Here is a 21,711-nt window from a genome sequence, read left to right as displayed (position 1 = left end):
TTTCGCGACCTTAACTTCTTGAACCTACAACATAACCTAACAAATACATAACCTTACTTTGTTTGATAAATTGATGAAATTAATTATCTAGTTCTAGTTGATTTATTGAGTGCAAAAAATGTTTAGTGTTATTAAAATTTCTATTGCAAGGACAATTAGTAATCATACACGATGCGAATATAATCAAATTGCAAGTTATGCTAGATGGACACATAGAAGACCGGTACGTGTGTTGAGTCAAGAACAGCATGAAAATGAAAATGCTAAAAATGTTGTTCAGAAGTATAAAGATGACGAAGAGGAAATTGAATTTGAAAGAATACGACCACCTAAATATAATTCAAAGAATGAAATGCAAGGGTTAAGTTTGATGTCGAAGAAATCAAAACCCACTCATAAAAATAGAAGTAATAAACCGAACAATTCTAGGTTTGATATGTTACAAACCGTGGTAGATGCAAAGGGAGAACTTATTTATACAAAAATGGATAATAATGATTCTCGAATTTCGTAAGTAACCAACTTAGATGTTGTATTTTATGTCCATAACTAATACGAATTATTTTTAGACAAATAATGACTGCAGTAAAGATTAAGAAGGAAAGAAGCCGTAAAAATCTTATACTACTTGAGGGAAAAAGGCTTATTAAGGAAGCATTGGAAAATAAGTGTAAACTAAAATATTTGTTATTTTCAAGAAAGGATGATTTGGACAGTTTTAAATCTATTCTTCCTAAAAGTGGCGCATCACTTTATAAAATGCCTCTTCGAGAGATGCAATTATGGTCTGATTTAACTCAATGTCCAGGAGTAATGGGTATATTTGAATATATAAAAAAAAATCTGAGTCTTTTGTAAAACTTCATTTTTAGGAATTTTTGAACACCCAACTGTTGAAAATTTCTCCACACCAAAAAATTCAATACCTTTAACAGTAATTTGTGATAACATAAGAGAACCAGGCAATTTAGGATCAGTTTTAAGAGTTTGTGCTGGAGTTGGATGTCAAAATGTTATATTAACAAAAGGTAATTTATTAACTCTTAATTTTTTTCACTTAATTTTTACTACTTTCTTAGGTTGTGTAAATTTATGGGATACTAAAGTAACAAGAAGTGCTTGTGGAGCTCATTTTCAACTTCAAATTCACACAAAACTTGAATGGCCAGAAATAAAAGATAAATTGTACTCTCAAAGTAAAGTATTTTTGGCTGATAATAACATTGCAAAAACATTTTCAACAAATTCCACCAATTTATTCAATTCAATCCAACAAATACCACTTTTACCATATTACAGTGTTCCTTTTACTAAAGATGATTATGCTGTTGTGGTTATTGGAGGTGAAACAGAAGGATTGAGTGAAGAAGCTTACCAATTAGTGAAGGAATTTCATGGTGGAAGACTAAATATTCCTTTAGGAAATGGAGTTGAGAGTCTAAACGCTGGTGTAGCTGCAGGTATAATTTTATTTGAAATTCGTAAACAAATGGTACTATCTAAGAACGCACAAATGGTCGCATCAAATATTGGATGATAAATAATAAAACACAATTAAAAGAATTTATTGAATTTAAAAATTATTAACAAATTATTAGTTTGCTAAACTTAGTAACAACGCAGTTCCTCTCTTCACCCAAAAATCTGATGTTTTTATGCCAACTTTTAAATCAACAGCTACAATAAAAGATGGCTTACCTTGTACTCCTTCTCGAATTGGAAAGTAATAACAAGGGCATACATATAATCCTAAAAATTAAATTATTAATTTTATAATTAATATAATAATCATATCCCAAAATTTGTTGAACATTGAAGTATACCTTTAGTTTTCTTTTTCAATGATTCAACAGGTTTGAAATGAACGACAGGCATTGATGAAACTAATTGCATCGGTTGTGGTTCTATTAAACAAGCAAGCTTTTTATCCCAACCGGCGCCTTCCAGATACATTCCTTTTATGTATACACCACTTGAAGGCTTTTCTCCAATCGTATTTTCATCAACATTTAAAACAGTAAATTCCCAAATTAATGAATCTATTGGTATTTGCATTTGACGGGCTGCAGTCTGTAGTAACAAAGAAACGTTTTTCATTTTTAAGAGAAACCTAATCAATTTCAATCTTCGAAGTCGGCCGAGATTACTTCTGTTGATATAAAAAATAATCTCGGCCGACTTCTAGGACGTTGGCTGTCATAAGTATTTTTATTATTCCTGAAATTTTCTAGTTCTAGTAATAATGCTAGTGTTAGTTCTAGTTTTACTTCCACAATACTTTCACTTCATACATTTTGTATGTATGAATAGGGAAAAGAATGTGAAAAACTGCTTTATTACTTGTAAGACTGCAGTAAGATATCCTGTTGGAAACGTAAAAGCTGCCAGCCAAAATAGTATTGGAGGATGTGTAGTTTCTGCCCAAACGTGAAAATGATCAACTCTTTGAATAAGATCTCGTGTCCATGATCCTAACAGTTTCAATGAAGAGTACGCTAAAAATAATATTTTTTTTAATTTTAATATTCAAATAATTTGTTAAATTACCTTTTAACCATTGCGATGGTACTCTTCCTTCGTACATACACGTAAATATTTCTTCTAATTCAGTGGACATCACAACTAATCCTTTAATACCTTTCTGTAAATCGTCCAAGGAAATTTTAATTTTGAACAATAACACATTATACCTAAGGAAAACAACAACAATTATCATTATTAAAGTATTATTTTAAGATTCACCTGGATATTTCTTGTAATAAAACAACATCTAAAGGTTGTTTGTTTACGCCCATATTTTTATAACATGTTTCATAATCGATTAATTCCGGTATTTTTGTACGGACATCCGCCGCAAGTTGAATTACTTTATCTTCTTTTGATTCCGAAGCAGAACCGGCTGCCTGTACTTGCAAAGACATTAATGTTTCGCAAATATTTCTCGATTCTGTAATAAGTGATGTGATATCGGCGTTTGGATGTTGACCAAAAGCTTCGGGTCTATCAACGTTTGGTAAAAGAATTATGTAGTCTTGGTACGATTGTAATGTACCATCATTAGGAATGTAATATGTAGCCAATGAAGATAATCTAAAAATATGTTTTTAATAATTTTATAATAATTAATTTCAGTTTGGTTACCTATAAAATGGAGTAGTTAATGCTTCGTCACAGAAATACATATTAATATAAGTAAGTAATAATCTTCTGTCCCAATCATCAGTTACATGACCTCCATAGTTAACCCCAGCTATTAAATATTTTAAAGCATCCCATGGAGTTATTTCATATTCGTCCAAGTAAATTGTTAACAATGACTCCGATACAATAAAATCGGAATCGTTAAAGCTGTAAACAACGTTCCAACCAAGTTGTTGAAACTTTTTCCTCTCTAATAAAATGGCGTGGAAATAACATAATGAAAATAATAACTTTTTGTATTTATCTTTAGCTTGGCATGAATTAAATTGTTCCTCTGTCATTAAGTTATATAATCTTTTCAAATTCGCTTTTAAACCCTGAAGATAATGAATTGTAATTAAGAATTACACAAGTTTATACAATTGATTTTGAACATATGCAGAATCCCACATCAATCCCACCCCTACATAGTTTTCTTCAGTGGCATCTTCTATATTTCGATAGTTTAGAATAGACAGACTTAGGATGTTACTGTTTTAATGAAAAACCATGGTATAGTTTGCAAAAGAAATTACTTAAGTTATAAAATTAATATTTTGCAACCCAACCTTGCCATAGAGGCTTTGTCCTCTCTTGTTCAGAATCAATTGTAAAGGCGGATTAAATTTAGCTTATTTACTTTTGGAGGTTCTGTAGTCATTTTAATCCCAGCTTGTAAAATAGAAATGGGAAAATCTGGGTGAGGACTGGAACTCAACCAAAGCCTAAAATCTTTATGCACCTTTCCAGATTGTAAAGTTTCCACAATCTTATCTAATTTTGGCATCCAGCTCAATGATAAATGACAATTTGCTAAAAATACCCAATTACCTTCGCTAACACCGGTTTGAATCATTCTGAAAATTAAACATTATTTTGGTAGTCTTAAAGAGGAAAGATTTTACTTGGTAGCTATGGGTGCTTGACCTTGACCAAGACTCAACGACATAAATCTCGAACCCATGTTAAGATTTTCGGACAATTGGATTAAAGAGTTGGTGGGATCGACACCGGGGGAAAGGACAAATATCAGAGGAGTTTGTGGAATAGACTCTTCGAAGACTACCTTTATGTCTAAAACGGGGGGTTCCACAAACTTACCTCCCAATTGATTAACGATGAACGAAGATGTACAAAATGCTATCCTATCTTGACGTAATGCTCGTATAAAAAGCATTTTTTGAAATTCATTGCATACTTCTTCCCATTCGCCGGCTAAAGGTAATACTTCTGGTTCTGGATTAGTATACCAAAGGTACCAATCCCTTGGTAATTGCTCGAACGAATCTATAACACCATGAAATCCTCCCAATTTATCTAATTCTGTTACGTTATCCCATGCTGTATCACTTAACCATTGCGCACAAGGATTATCCATTTGATTTGAGCGGTCTAAAACAACACCTCCTTTTAAGAGAAAATTATATTCCCCCACTACTATTTTTCCTTGTGCTTCTAATATTTTTATACACATATGAAACGAAAATAATAACTTATGCCTTTCAAAGATTGCTCTGCAAGTGTTCCTAAAGAAAATATTTTCATTAAAAAAACTTTAAAGCCTGGTTCGTACAAAACGAAAACCAAAACGAGACAACCATTTTTTTCCGCTCAACAATAAATTAGATTGTAACAAGCGAAGACTGCGATTGGTTAACTCGTTTTGGTATCAGCAGTTCACGAATAATCTTACTTGTAAACTGAATAAGTATGATATTCATTCAATCCCGTTATTCTGTCTGCTAATATTTGTGATTTTGTACTTTTTTCAATGGATTGATTAAATAATAAGATGTAAGAATCCAATGCAAATTGATACATAGGATCAATTTTTCCCATATCATTCAAAACAAAGAATAATATAGCTGCTCGTTCAGCACATGGTCTATAACCCTATTTTTAAAAATATAAAATTAACAAAACAATTGTAATTTTATTTATATGATGGTGGGTGAATTCAACATCCAGCCAAACTTCAGGAAGTTGACATTTTCGAAAATTAACGGCTATTGTAAAGTGGACAAGACATAACTAGTATTACCTTTCAGAAGATTGTTACCTGGATGAATCAACCACCACATTGATATTATTATTAATTATTTTGAATACCTCTCTTGCAGTATCAATCTGTACTTCAGTAGTTTCTGAAATTTGCAAACTTGATTGTACAGCAATCGAAGTAGCTTTCGATGTTTGTAAAGTTTGAAATAATTCAGCATCATCTAACAACGACCCTCTAGATTCATTCAATAACCTCAATAATTCATTTTCTAAATTAATTAGTGTTCTCTTTCCTGTTGCAATAGTCATAACTAAATTATCTTTTTGTTCTTCTAGTTGTGGCCGCTCTTTTCGAACTACAATTCCAAGTAATTGGGCTTCAAGACCTTGTTGTTTGACGGAGAAGTTAATTAATGTGGTTTTTGTTGATATTTCTGGTGGGTAGTGAGGATTAGTTAGTTTAGTCGAGATGAAAAATCTAAATCTGTCATCGTATGTGACCATTTTGTCGTCTAATTTAATTATATTCATTCCACCTTGTTTTACCACAGCCCTGTCTAATATTGGATTTAATGATGGATCCATACTTTCCATTATGTTTTGTAGAAGAATCGGTTTTCCAAAAACAACTGCCTGTTCAACATATCTCATGAAATCTGGCATTCCAAAATCGATTACTTTCAAATCGTTCTTTGCTTCCATATTTTTTATCCATTTAGATGCTTGGCATTGTGGATCTATGGCTAACGGCCATCTTGTCCCTCGAACTGCTATAATACCGTTTTCTGTGCTAAATGCATCCGAGGGAAGACCTTGTATGTTCCATTCACGTATAGATGTTGGGTCGCTTAGAAATCCTATAATATTAAATGTTGGGTTGAATGGTATTTCTTGTGTCTGAACTTCATTTTTCCATAATTCTACCAATTCTTCTCGATAATTTGATGTGAATGCTCCTACATAAGAAATAAATCCTACACCCATGACACAATCTCCCGGGAGATAATCGTAAAGCGTATCTAACGTTTGCACAGTTATATTCCATCGATCTCGCTCACTTGCCAAATTATCAACTAACATAGCAGCTCTTTCTAATTTTAATTGTAACATTTTAGCTTTTCTATCTAATTCTTCCTTTTGGCGAAGTTTTTCTTGGTATTCTTGCTCTAAACGCGCAAGCATTGCTTGAATTTCAGCTAGTTTTGCTTGAGCTTCAGCTAGAAGTCTTTGTTTTTCTTTTAGAGATTCCATCGCTTCGTCTAGTTTTGCTTGTTTTGGCGCTACAATCCTAACATATATATTTTTAAAAGAAAATGTGGGACAATAAAAAGTGCTTACTTATAAACTTTTGCGTATTTTTCAATAGCGATTACCCATAGACAAAGAGATTTAGCCGCTAATGAAACAGCTCCAATTTTATCTGGCACAAACTCCTCGTTTGTAGTATATACAGCAATTTTCTTTAGTGTTTTATCAGTTACGTGGTTCTTATCAAATTCTCTTAAATCATTTAGAAAATTATTGTCACCCAATTGTCTTTTGGCCTCGTCCCAAGAGGTATCAACCCCTTTTAGTATCATCACAGCTTCCATAACGATTTTCACTTTTGCCGGTGGCTTAGCATACGATTTCATTTCACTAATATCTTTTTTATTAAGAGCATCGAGAGCGGCAATGGCGTCGTTTAATGCAGGCATTGCTAAATCTAAATCAGCTTGTGCAACATCCGCTAATTTTTTACATTGCACTGTATCTTCAGCTATTTTCTCACTAGTTTTAGCAACATCTTTCTGAAAGTTTAAGAAATAAACTTAATTGCACACGGAAACTATTAATATGTTATCAATACCGCTTGTTCGTCAGCTTCTTTTTGTTGATTTACAATTATAACCAAATACTCATCGCATTGTTGTTGAAATTCTACCACTTTTACCGTGGCTTCAGCAAGCTCTACAGACATAACCTGAACTTTATCTTTGCAATCGTCAATTTTCCATAATCCATTTCTTAACTTATTAGCTTGAGATGAAACTTCAAATCGTTTAGCAGCTAACATTCTAAAATTGTTTGTAATAGTATTGTTTTGAAACATAATTGTTGCTTACTTTTTGTAGCCAGCGACCAATTCGATGTAATTAACTGGTGTTACATAAGTGTGTCTTTTAAGTTCTTCTGCCATTTTTATTGCATATTGTGCTACTGATGCGTGAATGGTAGCAAAAGTAGCAGCCATTGAGGTACGTAATTTGTCTTGAGATGAAACCAAAACTGATTCTTTTCTTTTAACCTGTAACAAATTTTGTTTAACACTACGCAATATTCTTAAATACACGGAACGACATGATGAAACGTTTTATTAAAATTGTATTCTTATAACTTTTATAGTGCTGATTTTGCTATTTTAAAGAACTTAGTGACAATTAAGATATAAGCGATCGGTATAAAAATGTATGGATTATTATTATGGAGGTATGAACAAATATAAATTAAAAACTTATTAAACAATACGTACCGCTTTATCACCAGTGATAGTTTCAACAAAATTAACATCGTTGATGTACTTATTAGCTACTTCTAATAATGCTTCTTTTGGCCAATCACAAAACCAATCGATTGTGGAACAATTAACAAGTGCTGGGTATTGTCTTAAGCGATTGCGAAATGCTTCACCAATTGGGCTCATACATAAAATAATGTGCAAGTTTGCTCTAACTCGGTCAATAAAAAAATTGTAAATACATTCGTTTGTTTGAGGAATGTTATTTTTTACGACCGCACTGAAAAGTTTGTTTTTTATTTCATCAAATTCGTCAGTTTTATATAAATTTGCTACTTCTCCTGAGCTCAACATGTTATTAATAATTTCTAAGAAACTTTCCTCCATAACTTGAGTATCATTAAAAAGAAATGATTGTGGTTTAACATCTACACCTGTCATTCCGTAAAGTTTTTTAAGATCTTCACGAAATTCTACTACTTTGTAACTTCTAGTGACTGTAATTTGAAAAGTACTGTATTCGCAGATATAAGCAGCTATTCGAGATAATGATTGTCTTCCGCTACCTCCGATTCCTACAAGTAACATATTTCCTCTCGGTTGAGAAATAACTCGAACAATTCTGCAAATGTGATCCATCGCATCTCTAAACAGCACTAGATCCATTCTAACAACACCAGGGGAGACATTATATTCTTCCATCTGTGTATCTAGATACTTTCTAAGTGCGACCGGGTCTCTGCAATCTTCGTACAAACCAAACGGATTTACAAAATCAGCAAACATTGGTATTTCTCTGTTTGGACACAAAGCATGGAAAGTTAGCTCAAAATATCGTCCTAATTGTGTGTTTATTTGTTCGTTATACCATTCCCGATCTTTGTTATCAACAAGTCTATCATAGAATACCCTAAACGATTCATGTATCCATAGCCTTAATGCCAAAGGTTTTGTATTTACAAGATCTTTATGAGCACGCAACATTCCTTGGAATATCTTTGAGATATCTCTCAAGTTGAATAAGTAATGTGTTTTAGTTGGTGTTGGTAACATTTTCAAAACTACCATTTCATAAAGGTCTATAGTCATATCCGTTATAATACTACCTATGCGTTTTACATCCTCCGAAAAATCACCTAAGTGTTGAGCAAGCATAGTTCCAAATATTCTAACAATAGTTTCATTTGTTGGAAACGTCATGTTAATTACGCTGAATCTACTCAATAATCGCGGTGATATCACATTTCGTCCACCACCTGGAGGCCCCATTGAAGCCAAAATAAGCATGTTTTCAATATATTTTCTGATTTGCTTTGCACGATCGTAAACGAACCCATAATCCATCCATTGTCGCAACAATTCCAAAGGTGGTTGAGAACCATAAGTTTCTTTTGCTGGCATATTTAAATCATCCATATAAGCTACTAATAATTTTCCGGCCGGTGGTGCAAATTTTGATTTTGTTCTTTTTTCAACTCGTCCTTCAATAGCATCCTGTACATTTAAAGATGTTGTTTGCGCCGACATGTTGATATTCAACTGTAGGTATCGATCAGGATCCAAATCATTGAGTACTGATTGAGCTGTGGAAGTTTTTCCGGTACCAACAGGGCCACATAGTAACGCTGCATAGTTTCGTTTCAATAAATTGCCAACAATATATTGATATCGAACAGTGTCAATTGTTGGAACGATAATTCTGAAGAATGGTATTCCCGTCTCATATTTCCACCCCAATGTTAACCTCTCCTCCCAAGAACAAAACGCTTTCAATTTGGGTTCTACATAATATTCGTATATGGTATCCTTCAATGGAAATATTCCTTCTTTTTCGCGTATATAAGTATCCATTTTCTTTCTGCCATCTTCATTAACTGTACATGCTACTGACCATACTAGACTGTAAATTAAAATATTTAAATCCGTAATTATAAATATTTTTTGTTTATAATTTACCAAAATAAAAACCATAATTTCGACATTTCATCAAATTGTTCATCATTAGTTGGGTCTATTCCGTTTTCTCTTGTGGCGAAAATTTCTAATAATCGACAAAGAGCTTGAACAATACTCAATTCTGTAGTCACAACAGTTTCGATACATTGTAAACGTTTAAAATCGAGCATTATTTGAAGATAAGTGTTAAAGTACTTTTGCATAACATCTTGGTACTTTGTGCCTTGCTTTTGCCTTTGTATCCATGATTTTACGTACGGGTGCCACCCCCAATCTTTATAATCGTTATAAACCATTCCACAGCGACTAACAGTCGCAGGAGATGCCACAGTTAAATCACCAACTTCAAATAATAACGATACTTGCTCTGGCATAGTAATGCGATCACTATTAATTAATGTAAGAACTTTATTATCATCCATTACGCTATTCATATTTTCTATCCAAACTGCATCTACTGGACCATCAAATAAAATCCATTTCTCATCAGGGGTTTCCTCTAAATGTAAACAAAATTGGTAAAGATAATGAATATAGACGTTATAGTACCTGCACACGTAATTCTCATTATTGCACTAATAATTCCATCATGCCACTCATTTGTACTCAAATTATACTCTCCGTACAATTCACCTAAATTGAGAGCTTTTGGATTTATTGGATAAACTTGAACAGCCTGAAATCCCGGTTTATTCTTTTGCTTCATTCGACCTTTGGTGTCCTTTAAAGCACTCCAAGTAACACTCTTTGCCGTTCCTGTCGCTCCTAAAATCATCACAGAGTGTCTAGATCCTTTCGTCTCATATAGCTGAATAACTTTTATAACGCCTGATTTAATTGTTTGTAACCCGACACTTCTAAATGATTCTTCAATAGCTGTTATCATTTCTTCGTAATCAACTTCGGGTAATGTAACTCCGGGAAATATGTCTGACATAACTCCATTGAATAATGGTAAATCATCAGAAGTTAATTTAGCAATGTTCATATCGGCCATAGCTAAATATACAACTTGATCTTCTGGAAAGTTTGAGTGTAGCCTGCGTTTTTTCCCAGCATACCGAAGTAATGCAACCATAGAACGCAAACCGAAATCATAATGATCTTGCCTACTCAGTTGTCGCATTGCTAATTGATATAAAGTAAAAACTTTTTTAGCTAGAGATCTAGTACTCTGAAATCCATCGCTAAAGAGGATATTTTCCGCAATAATGGAACTGTCTGGAACCATCATGGAAATAGGTCGAAACATTGATTTCAAGTTATCCGGAAGTTCTGTTCTGCCTGCGTAACCCGGGTTCATAGTAATGAAAATGCCACATGTATCTTTTAATCCTATTTCAGTGCCTTCAAAAGTAAATTTTGTTAATCTTTGAGACATTGCTGATAACACGCATAATATTTGTTGCGCTACGACCGATAACACTTCGATATTGATTCTATTAAACTCATCAAAACATCCCCATGCTCCGGTTTGTGCCAACCCCGAAAAACATTTACCCATGCTTTTGAAATCAAGCCCTTCCGAACAATTATTAACAATAACCCACATTCCCATTGCTTTTCCTAAATCTTTCACAGTTTCCGTTTTTCCAGTTCCAGCTGGTCCTTTCGGACTTCCACCACGAAATAAATGTAGTGCGGTGGTTAATGTTATATAACATCTAAAATTGAGAAATATTTTAACATAAAATACTGTAAAACCTCGATATAACATTTGGGTTTAGTCGTGCGTCTTCAGAAATTTTCTAGGTGTTGTGTAGTTCTATTTTTAGTAGTTGAATAACAGCTAGTACTACCAGTAGCATCAGAACTAACACTTGACCTAGAACTAGAAACGTTCGGGTTTAGCCGTCTTAGGAGACGTACGACTGAACACGAATGTTTCTATTTCTAGGTCTAGTCTTAGTCTAGTTACCTATCAGTTAAGGGGGTAATAACTAATCTCCCAGAATTTCCATTGTATTCATATCCATACATAAATCTAGTATTGGTTTGTCTAACTACGCAATCATCAATTTCTCTATCCCAATAAAATCGAAGTTGTGAGAACCATTCAAAGGCGTTAGTATCAGTGCAATCTTAAATGAAAAATGAATGTGTAATTATATTATTGTAAGTTTATTGACATTATTACGGGATATTTAATACTTACTGGCTTTGTACATTCTATCAATTACATCTCTCGAATGAATCTCAATAGTAATTAAAGCATTGGTCTTCAATCTTTGGATTTTAGGAAGGTCCTTTCTACTCAACTCAGAAAGTTTTGCCAAAACTTTATTTTGTTTTTTCCGTAATCTTTTTAACGGTTTCTTGCTTTCAAGAATTTTACAATGTATCAATGCTCGTGTACATACACTAGTCCATTGAATCTAATTTTATAAAGTATTAAGATACAAAATTGTGAATTAAAATAATCAATCTTACTTACCAAACTACAAGCATTGCATAGTTGCCCACAATTCGATAATAACCATTTATCTCGTTTTGTTAACATCTTTTTTAGGGAGCTTTTACACGGCTTAAACTCAGTTCTTAAAGTGTTTCTCATTGCAGTTTCTAGATCTCGCAACCAGTTTTCGGCGGGGCCATCAATCGTTACAAATTTGGGAAATTCCATGTATTCACCATCATCAGCAAACATTCCAGCAGCTTCGCTTTTACCAGAAGTTATGTTTTTCTGAAGCTTGATTTTGTTCATATTGTCAAAAAGCTTCTTAAGGTGTGGTTGAACAGCTTCTGGTTTCTTTGCATTTCCAAGAATCTCCAACATATCGTCGTTAGAAATAAAATAAAATCTTGGAAAAACGTGACGTTTGGTTTCTAAATACTTTTCTAAAGCCCTTTGTATTTGTTCTAATAGATCGTTCATTTTAATGACTTGATTTAATAAATATGGCGGTGGTCTGAAAGTACATGCTGCAACAGCAGTTGGGGCGTTATACATTGCAGATGTTATTTCTATCCATTTTTTTGTGATCCTAATGAAATCCTCGGATTCTTTTGGTAATTGTTTTCGAATATCTTCTCCAGTAAAAATATTTTCTAGATAAAGCCATTGTCTCTGAGCATTCAATGCATTTTCTAAAGATTCGCTAATGTAAGATAGTAACCGTTCCCAATAGTCCACTTCTTTTGCGAATGGTTCCACAAATCTAGTACTTTTCATGGTTGATATTTGAGTGGCGTTATCTTCAAGTGCTTGAAAGCAATCATCTACCGATTTGATGCGACACACACCTTTATCTTTATATGGGGCCATATCAATTGTCATTGTCTTCCAAAGATCTTCTATGGCCTTTATTCCTTTTTCAATATTTAGTTCCATAGTTGCCGCATTACTAATATCGTTTATCTCATCGGCGAAGTCTTGCATTCTCATTCTAACGATAGCCTCTAAATTAAAGGATGGAGATTGTTCATCAAAATCTTGACCAATCACTTTCCTAACTTTATCCCAATGTCTTTTTCTCATAGATGGATTCTTCAAATCACTTACTAATGGTAATGTTCTTCTAAATGCATCCACCCTTGCTCTGGTATCGTCCACTATCGTCCACCCTTTATCTTTAAATTCTCTTGACATGCGAGTTAGTTTCCTAAATAATCCCTGAGCTGTTACTTCCATTTCTTCAGTTTCTATTGTCCAGAACCCTCCTCCTTTATACTTTTCCCAAGCTATATCCCATTCGCGTGCTGCTTCCCAAACACCTTGAAGTGCTGCTAACTCCTAAAGATAAAAAAATTAAATAGTACTTATTTGGAAGAAAATACGAAAGCTTTACTTTTTCCAAAGCTGCCAATTCTGCAGAACTGAACAAACTTAAATCGAACAGACCTAAATCTTTACGCAATTGAGCTTCTTTGTCTCTCATAGCCGATATTTGAGCTCTCATATCATCCAGAAAACTAAGGGCTTGGGTGGCGGTCCATTCTGAACTAAATGGACCTTGTGCCATGAAGTTTTCCAACATAGTTGCACCTTCTTTCTTAAACTCCTCCGCAGCTTCTAATAAACCAGCTCTAAACTCATCCTAAAATTATCACTACATTTTAAAATTAAGTTATACTAAAACGTATTTCCCAAATTTGTGTTGGCATTAAATATATATATACATGGTAGTGTTGTGATGAGTTGTTTACTTTAACTTTTCTTTTTTTTTGGCTTCCTCAATAAGTACCTTAGCGTAGCCAATCATTTTATCAGCGTCTTCTAGAAGAGTTACATAATCGGCCCACACAATGGGTATTTGCTTTTCATCTTCAAGCACTTGTTTAGGAATTTCTACTTTGTACTTATCCAAAACGGTAATTTGATCAGCTATTACAGGAAATTGTGCTGCTTCTATTGGCACTTCATCCGAAAGTTGTTGGAAAAATACCACGGAGTATTGCATTTCATCCAAATTTTCCGGACGATGCATTATTCTAAAACATATTTAATGTTAACAAATAAAACAAATACACGGCAACTTTCTCTTACAATTTGCCATTTTTTTTAGTATATAGGAAAACGTGATTAATTTTATCTACTGTCATTTTGTAAAGCAACGCACACAATTTTCTCTGCCAATCTAAACAATGTTCACTGATTTCGCGTTTTAATTCCGATGAATCAACCAAAATAAAATGAACTGCAGTCATAGTTTCTTGCATTTGTATGTTATTGATAACTTCCGTATATCGTCCGATGTCGGAGTCAAATTGAGCGGCACCCGGTTTTTGGGATTCATATCTATTTAGAAACATTTCTTTGTTGACCTCCCACAATTCTTTAAATGGTTCCCAAGTCACCATATACTGTTGTATTAGTCTAACGTTAATTCTAACTTCTGCAAATTAAATTAATTATTTTTAATTCGTTCAATTCTTTAATTTTAAAAGATAATTGCCTTCGTTTAGTGCTGCTTGTAGTCGCTGGCATTCGAGATCCTCGTCAATTAGTTGATGAAATGGTTTTAAGAAATCTATTTGTATTTGAAATTTGTCCACTAATCGTGGAAGAGAACATAAAGTGTTGGTAATTGAGGGCAAAATATCCGATACAAAATAAGCTACATCACTAAGGGATGGTTCAAAATTAATCTGAAAAATGAGTATATTGTTTTGCTTTAACTACTCGATTTTATTACTACTAACTCGATTTTGCTTTAAGTTAGCTTCTAATTTTAGCACTGAATTTGGCCCCGTAGTGCCATCACCATGTAAAGCTTCGTACATATTCTGCAAAGAGTTTCTAACACAAACTTTGACTGCTTCCTCTAAAAGATGATCGAACCTACACATGTATTTTATCCACTCGTCTGCCATCTAAAAATATAATATGTTCGTATGAAGTTGATTTCATTTATATTTCTTACATTGGCTATATGAGATTCAAATCCTTCATAAACAACGATTATATAACGAGCAATATCTTGATAATGTACCACCAATTCTTCAATAACTTTATTACGGTAAAGATGCATGTCTTCGACAAGTTGAGATAATTGCATAGCTTGGCTAATTTGCAAATTTATCATTGGTGTATCACATATTCTTTCGCAAATTGACACAATTTTTAAATTACATGTTTTATAATCATCCAAAAATTCTTGTAACTAAAATTAAAATAATGTTAATAAAAGACACTAAACGACACTGAAATACAAAATTACGTCAGATGTACAAGCACTACATTCGGCGATATATTCATCACACACATCAGTAGCCCAAGTGAGTTGAGAAAGTCCGGGTGCTATTTTCTTCTCAAGAGAATATAACAATTGTTTAAAAAGTAATCTTTCTGTTTCAGAAAGCGACGTAATTATTTTATTGTAATCCATCACAACCGATAACACGTTTTCATATATGAATCTTATAGTTTCTTCCCGTTTAGCTAATGGTACTACATGTGGTGGCACTTCATAACCCATATTTAGCCAACATTTTAATTCAAATATGGTGTTTATTATCACCCGGTCAACATTGCATTCAATAAGCCCCGGTTTAGTGACACTTCTACACATTAACGTTACATTTAGTCTAGCCAATACGTCATCTCCTAAACTTGAGACAAAAGATCTGTAAATTGATATTCGCAACTCGTCGATAGAGGACATTAGATGATCATATTGCATAAAGACTTCGTCTGCAATGCTACAAGACGGAAGCCACGCGGCTGCATCTAATATTTTTCTCATTATTTTCAAATTACTCTTCTTACATTCTACCATCATCGCTCTACCAGCGTAATATGGAAATCTAGCTGGATAATCTTCCATTTCTTCAACTAAATCTAGTTTGGTATTTTGTATTTCTGCTCTGAATATATGATAAATCTAAAATTTACAAACATTTAAAGAAGACTGAAGAAAGGTTTTATATTTTAACTTTAATTGTTATTTATACACTTAATAAAAAAGTTATGTTTATGGTTTTTATTCTTTCAACGTTTTTTTTGAACCGAGCCCATAACGCGCATGGTAAAATAGTAATATTAACTTTTGACTACATTTGTTTTCAAATATATTGTGCATAATCTGAGTACTACGAGTTTGATGTTTTGGCCTACAAAAACATCACCATCATTGCAGAAAATTAAGCTATATTATCAGTTTGGAGACATCATTAATTGCTAAACACATTTCAGAATATCATATGTGATGGCAATAATCGAAACTAACCTAAAAATAAACCATACTTACAAATAAAGTTTTTCTTTCAAACAATCCTTTTAATGTATCACGATGTATATAATTAAAAAAAGCACCCATAGCTTCAACACCATCTTCAACTGTTGTAATTTGTTCAAAAACACTATTAACCAAATTTTCTATTACAATTTCTATATCTTTCATGCGCCCCCTAAACTTTAAAATTTCATCATACCAAGCCGATGTTTGCACGTTTAATATTAAGTGTTGGACAGCTTCTACATCTTCTATGCTCTCCAATAACATAGCTTCGATTTTTTCGCACCACATTTCAAATTCCTCTCCCCGACTTCCCCCAAATTTCGGTTTTGGTATGACCTCAATCTCGTCAAATCTACCAAAGGTAATCATCGCTTCACATATTTCAATCATGTCTTTGCACCGTTGGATGTATGAATCCAAATGATTGAATATCGGGGCTTTATCGAGATCCCAAGGTAATTCGGTGTGTTTTGTGTGGCATTCCGAAACCAATGTATAAATTTGAATATATTTTATACAGGTTTCGATACAAGTTTGAAACATGTCGATTGCTTGTCTTGTACGTCTCTCCTTGAATACAATGCTTAAGTCTAAATACGTCGTACATTGTAGAATGATTTGATTGGTTAACGCTCTGCATATGGTTGTTATTTTTTCTACGGTATTGTAATATGGGCTTTCTATCCAAATAAAACGGATCAGATGGAGAATGATTTGTAGTTTTGGTGGAATTAGTTCAGGTGATTCTAATTTTCGTAAGTCATTACATGGTTTCTTTAAAACTTGTAGATATTCAATATTGGATTTTGCTTCAATTAAGTTTTGATTAATTTCTTCTGATAAACTAATAAATTGTTTAGCGTATATAGATTGAACCGCTGCGAGAATATCGCAGGTATGTTTTAAGTCTTTATTTGTTAATTGGTAAGCTAGCCCAGAAAGATTCTCATCTAAAATTATGATTAAATTAATTAAATTAAAAAAATTATGATTTACTTACATCTATAAATCCAAAATTCATATTCATCGTTAGGGCATAATAAATCATCAGGTGCGTTTTGATCTTGATCTTGAATTACCACACGTATCTGTCTTGTCCAATAAACAACGATGCTTTCTAATCGCTTTACAAGTTCTTTATCTTTACTGGCAACTTCAACTGGTATATCTAATCCTTCTTTAGGCACGTAAATAACGGTCAAACCCAACAGTTTGTAATACAAATCAGTTAACTTAGCTAATAACATATGCAATTTTGCACAAAAATCAGATTTTACACCTAGATAAATCATTAAAGAATCACCTACGATCAATTATTTTGTTGTTATTAAAATTCAAATAAAAGGATACTATCTGGCCAAGTAGTAACATGGAAAAAAACTGGAGCATAAACGTTTTCTAAAGTCTTCAAAATCGTCCCCTCGATATTATCATCGACAGTCGCAAAAGTAATTTTATCATGAAACGTTTCCACATCAAAAATTTCATTTGGTTCGCGTAAAAAATAAGTTAAATCTAACACGGGACAGTCTGGATATCCGTACATACACTTTAAATCGTCCGCTTCGAAATAAATACATAACACTGGTTCTTTAATGTTCAAAAACCACTGCCTTATAACGTCTTCGTTCGCCTCATTCCAATCGGTGTCACGTAAATCATACAAAGTTGTAATGTCTTTCACAAAACGCACTAACTTCTCCAAATCTTCTTCGGTATATTCAGGTTTTACGTCTTCTTCTACAGCTGTTACGGCCTCTGCCTCAGTTACTAAACATTTAGGGAAAATATAGTTTGTATGTGTTTAATTAGATCTTTAAGTACAACAAGGTAAGTAAAATTTTTGTATCCTTGGATTATTTTTAGGAATCTTAGGTAGCGAAAAAAAAACACTAATCGTCAAAATAAATTGTCAAAATATACCAATTTATTCTAAGCTTATATTAAATCTTAAAATTACTCTATTTTTATTCTAAATTTATTCTAATTTTTATCCTAATTTTAGCTAATATCCTCTGGCATTTATTATTATTTAATATTATCTTAGTTTTAATTTTAGAATATAAGATTGTTCATACCTGTAGGCTCTTCATCGGAGAATAAGGAATCTTTCTCTTCTGGCTGCTGTTCATCGGGCGACGCCATTGCTGCAACCAGAGGAGAAGATTCTTTATTCGATTTTAATGAAGACAAAATGCGTAACCCTGTCTGTTACGGGTTACGCAAAACTAAATATTTACACGTTGCTTCGGACAACCTTCCCGGGATACCGATGTTTCCTTCAATACGTTACCAAGTAACGACTATTACATATCATAAAAATTCAATATTGATGTCAATATACGTCAATATTGAAAAAAAATGGTTCTTGCAAGGATTTATCTATTTTCTAGACAACAAAGATTACGAATGGGTGTTGTTTTTAGTGTTTTAAATGCGCTACAAGTGTTGTTAGGTATTCTAACAACGACGTGGTCACTTTATGTAATACTGGGTGTTGCTCCTAAATTGTACACTGAAAAACCAGAAATCGATTTCGTTTTTACATGTACTGGAATGTACGGTACTCACGTGATTATCCACTTTTTGGTTGGAATGAAAATTTGTGAAAAAACTATTTTTAAAGCACACAAGTACATTTACACCTAAGTATTAATTAAATTATTATTTTTTATTTTTTTAGAAAGAGTACTAAACAGCATCTTTTGATTTGGTGTTTAATAGGATGCAACACAATTTTAAACATTATCATCCTCTCAATTGTTGGGGTGAAGATATCTAAGCACATCGCGAAATCAATGCGACATTCGTTGGAAAAAGGGATGCAAAGCTATTTAACATCACCTATGTGGAAAAGAACCATAGATAATTGGCAATTTCATATGCAATGTTGCGGTGTTAATGATTATAAAGATTGGTACGAATTAACTTGGTTAGATAAATATCATATTGATATTACACAAACAGAAGTTCAAAGGTAATCCTTATTTATTGAATTTCTCAATTACAATACAATTTATTATTTTAGTTTGCGTTTGTCACAAGATCGTTTCCATTTTCCGGTAATTCCTTGGAGTTGTTGTCGTAGAAGCTTTCCTATGCAATGTCTTCATGATCCTCTTCAACAAATACAATCAGTTCATCTTTGGCATGAACAACCAAAATTAGTACTCGAGTCGATAAATACAGAAGGATGCTTAGATAAGCTAAGAGCTCCTATTCGGTGGTCTTTAATTGGATTTACCGTAGTTTGCACATTTTTGGTTTTATTTCAAGTACTTATTTAACTATATAAGGGGGTGCAAAAATAATCATTCAATTTTTTATTCTCTAAAAATCAGTGAAAGCCCGATCGGGCGCAAAATTAATCTTACAGCTAGTCCTCATCAATTTTCTAATACCCTTGTTATAGAAGATAGGACTTTAAGTCAATTCTCGACGCTTATTGTCTAAGACAAACTTCTGTCATCCAAGACAGCGTTTCATGTTCATCTGCATCATGAATGTCTGTACGTCCTGCTTCAAAGGCCCTACACCACTATACTTGATAATGGAATTACAAATAATCACATTGATGTAGATATAAATAGTTTTAGAGTATTCGAAAATCGAGTAATTACTTTTACACCACCCTTTAAACTAACAAAAATCTTAATTTAAACTAAAACTCATTCTTTTAGCTTGCAATAATAATAGTATCACGACTTTTGTATACATCATGTAAAAATTCGATTATTTTAAGAGATCCGGAAGGCGAATCACCCGGTTATATTTTAACACGTGGTTGTATCGGGAAAGCCCACAAAACAATTTCTGAATTGGTGATCGATTTGAAATCTAAGGAAGATCGAAAAAAGACCAAAGCCGAATCTACGCCAAAAAAGAAGCTTAAAACCAAATTTATTGCTGCGAAAAATCTCAGGAAGGTTACACTAACGAAATTATCGCCAAAAGCACTTCGAAATAAAATTCAACAAGTATCAGCTCGGCAAAAGAAAGAAGAAGTAATTTCTACGGAAACTTATGATACAACGGAGGAAGGTGTGATTTCAAGTGAAGATGAACAAGCGTTAATGCTTAAATAATTAATTGGTTTTTTAATATTAAGTTGAATTCTGTATTTGTTTAAGTGTTCATGTAAACAATATTTTAATAAATAAATAATAAACGTTAGGAAGTTTAAAACTCCGGATAAATGCGCAGCTACAATGCGCAGTTCTATGTATAAACATCTTAAATAGTAAGGTTAAAGACTATAATCGTTAAATACACGGAATCTTATTGCTATAAATTAAGCAAGAATGGCTAGTAAAATTATAAGTGGAATAGCATCGATTGAGGTGAATACAAGCGACCCTTTCCAATTATTTTACCTGTGGAAAGAAGAAGCCTTTAGATGTTTATCTAAACCCAATACGTTGAATGTTATGAACTTAGCTACAAGTTCAAAGTAAGTAGCGGTGTTTTTAAATATGCTATTTAATACGATTTCAAATATTCATTAGAGATGGTTGTGTTAGTAACAGAAATATTCAGATTTTGCGTTACGATCCTGATGGATTTGTATTTTTAACTGATTCTAGTAGCAGAAAAGCTAAAGATATTGTAAGTATAAATAACTTTATTTTTAAGAAAGAAAGTTGTAAATATTATTATTTGTAAGTTTGGTTTTAATCAAACGTAATTAGTAAACATTGATAACAAATTAATAATTAAGAAGGAAAATTACAATTTATTTTTTAGGCAGATAACCCAAATGTAGCTTCAACATTTCTATGGTGTTATAGTAACGATGGAGGGGAAATCATCACAAAGCAAGTAATTCCTCCCTGTTTAATCTATATTGTTTATTAAATCTCCCGAGTTTTAGATAAGATTACAAGGTGTCATAAACAAATTGGATCTAGACCAAACGAAAGAACTTTATGACGCGGCTCCTACTTTTAGAAAAATTCGATATAACGTATGCAAACAGGGATTAATAGTTGATCAGAAAGAAATTAAAAAAATACATGATAAAATATTAGAAGACGTCGAAAATGGACGTATATTAGAGATGCCATCATATGTGGCGTAAGCAAACAAACAATTTAATTGCTTTAATGTAAATAATTTGTATTATAGCGCTTACAAATTGCTACCATCAGCAATGGAGTTTTATTACGGATATGATAACTTTACTGCTGATAGAGTATTATTTACTTATCGAGGAAATAATTGGAATTATGTGCATTTATCTGCATAAATAAATTTTAAAAATTCTATTTCAAATTTTGAGTCAAAATAATAAAAAAAAACATGGAGGTTAGTTTTTAAATAAATCCCTTTTGTTTGTCCTATCCCTTTTACTAAACATTATGACCATTATGAAAGGCAGGTAAGATCAAGTTTCACGAA

At 32.8% G+C, this 21,711-nt stretch overlaps 4 protein-coding genes across 5 annotated transcripts; 3 read left to right on the top strand and 1 right to left on the bottom strand.

Moving 5' to 3' along the window:
- LOC111425915 (rRNA methyltransferase 3, mitochondrial) lies at window positions 1-1,563 on the top strand. Its single transcript, XM_023060208.2, has 4 exons — window positions 1-510; window positions 570-817; window positions 873-1,028; window positions 1,080-1,563. Exons 1-4 carry the CDS (start codon window positions 119-121, stop codon window positions 1,535-1,537), a joined length of 1,254 nt encoding a protein of 417 aa, XP_022915976.2. The 5' UTR covers window positions 1-118; the 3' UTR covers window positions 1,538-1,563.
- LOC111425913 (dynein heavy chain 2, axonemal kl-2) lies at window positions 1,550-19,424 on the bottom strand. 2 transcript variants are annotated; one of them, XM_023060206.2, is made up of 30 exons: window positions 18,393-18,984; window positions 17,665-18,084; window positions 17,315-17,593; window positions 16,324-17,264; window positions 15,295-15,957; window positions 14,998-15,237; window positions 14,777-14,947; window positions 14,530-14,722; window positions 14,121-14,469; window positions 13,819-14,065; window positions 13,423-13,671; window positions 12,069-13,367; window positions 11,790-12,009; window positions 11,553-11,715; window positions 10,184-11,298; window positions 9,635-10,133; window positions 7,694-9,578; window positions 7,287-7,468; window positions 7,031-7,238; window positions 6,520-6,971; window positions 5,290-6,469; window positions 4,874-5,073; window positions 4,086-4,706; window positions 3,821-4,037; window positions 3,142-3,518; window positions 2,743-3,090; window positions 2,548-2,690; window positions 2,341-2,495; window positions 1,824-2,070; window positions 1,550-1,749 (listed from the first exon to the last, which is right to left on the bottom strand). In XM_023060206.2, exons 1-30 carry the CDS (start codon window positions 18,457-18,459, stop codon window positions 1,595-1,597), a joined length of 13,485 nt encoding a protein of 4,494 aa, XP_022915974.1. In that variant the 5' UTR covers window positions 18,460-18,984; the 3' UTR covers window positions 1,550-1,594. The 2 variants fall into 2 exon arrangements, with proteins under 2 accessions (XP_022915974.1, XP_071050357.1); XM_071194256.1 differs by lacking the exons at window positions 1,550-1,749; window positions 1,824-2,070; window positions 2,341-2,495; ... (1 more) ...; window positions 2,743-3,090; window positions 3,142-3,518 and having other exon boundaries at window positions 3,968-4,037; window positions 4,282-4,706; window positions 18,393-19,424.
- LOC111425914 (peripherin-2) lies at window positions 17,956-20,487 on the top strand. The gene is made up of 5 exons (XM_071194257.1): window positions 17,956-18,610; window positions 18,708-18,947; window positions 18,998-19,291; window positions 19,343-19,589; window positions 19,995-20,487. Exons 1-5 carry the CDS (start codon window positions 18,498-18,500, stop codon window positions 20,397-20,399), a joined length of 1,299 nt encoding a protein of 432 aa, XP_071050358.1. The 5' UTR covers window positions 17,956-18,497; the 3' UTR covers window positions 20,400-20,487.
- Window positions 19,716-21,617, top strand: LOC111425916 (pyridoxine/pyridoxamine 5'-phosphate oxidase-like). The gene is made up of 5 exons (XM_023060209.2): window positions 19,716-20,764; window positions 20,820-20,919; window positions 21,058-21,132; window positions 21,185-21,387; window positions 21,439-21,617. Exons 1-5 carry the CDS (start codon window positions 20,616-20,618, stop codon window positions 21,557-21,559), a joined length of 648 nt encoding a protein of 215 aa, XP_022915977.1. The 5' UTR covers window positions 19,716-20,615; the 3' UTR covers window positions 21,560-21,617.
- Window positions 21,618-21,711: the final 94 nt, after the last annotated feature.

Source organism: Onthophagus taurus, chromosome 2, assembly GCF_036711975.1.
Source record: "Onthophagus taurus isolate NC chromosome 2, IU_Otau_3.0, whole genome shotgun sequence".
NCBI lineage: Eukaryota > Metazoa > Arthropoda > Insecta > Coleoptera > Scarabaeidae > Onthophagus > Onthophagus taurus.
The sequence above is the reverse complement of the archived record's forward strand: the minus strand, read 5'-3'. Positions and strand labels throughout refer to the sequence as shown.

Coding starts and splice junctions, on each gene's coding strand:
- LOC111425915 (XM_023060208.2), top strand. CDS start 119: ATGTTTAGTGTTATTAAAATTTCTATTGCAAGGACAATTAGTAATCAT. Junction 511..569: donor AATAATGATTCTCGAATTTC/GTAAGTAACCAA, acceptor AATTATTTTTAG/ACAAATAATGACTGCAGTAA. Junction 818..872: donor TCAATGTCCAGGAGTAATGG/GTATATTTGAAT, acceptor CTTCATTTTTAG/GAATTTTTGAACACCCAACT.
- LOC111425913 (XM_023060206.2), bottom strand. CDS start 18,459: ATGGCGTCGCCCGATGAACAGCAGCCAGAAGAGAAAGATTCCTTATTC. Junction 7,469..7,693: donor CTATCACTGGTGATAAAGCG/GTACGTATTGTT, acceptor AATTTGTTACAG/GTTAAAAGAAAAGAATCAGT. Junction 4,707..4,873: donor CATACTTATTCAGTTTACAA/GTAAGATTATTC, acceptor TATTTTCTTTAG/GAACACTTGCAGAGCAATCT.
- LOC111425914 (XM_071194257.1), top strand. CDS start 18,498: ATGAAGACAAAATGCGTAACCCTGTCTGTTACGGGTTACGCAAAACTA. Junction 18,611..18,707: donor TTCCTTCAATACGTTACCAA/GTAACGACTATT, acceptor TCTATTTTCTAG/ACAACAAAGATTACGAATGG. Junction 19,292..19,342: donor ACACAAACAGAAGTTCAAAG/GTAATCCTTATT, acceptor TTATTATTTTAG/TTTGCGTTTGTCACAAGATC.
- LOC111425916 (XM_023060209.2), top strand. CDS start 20,616: ATGGCTAGTAAAATTATAAGTGGAATAGCATCGATTGAGGTGAATACA. Junction 20,920..21,057: donor GCAGAAAAGCTAAAGATATT/GTAAGTATAAAT, acceptor TTTATTTTTTAG/GCAGATAACCCAAATGTAGC. Junction 21,133..21,184: donor GGGAAATCATCACAAAGCAA/GTAATTCCTCCC, acceptor CCCGAGTTTTAG/ATAAGATTACAAGGTGTCAT.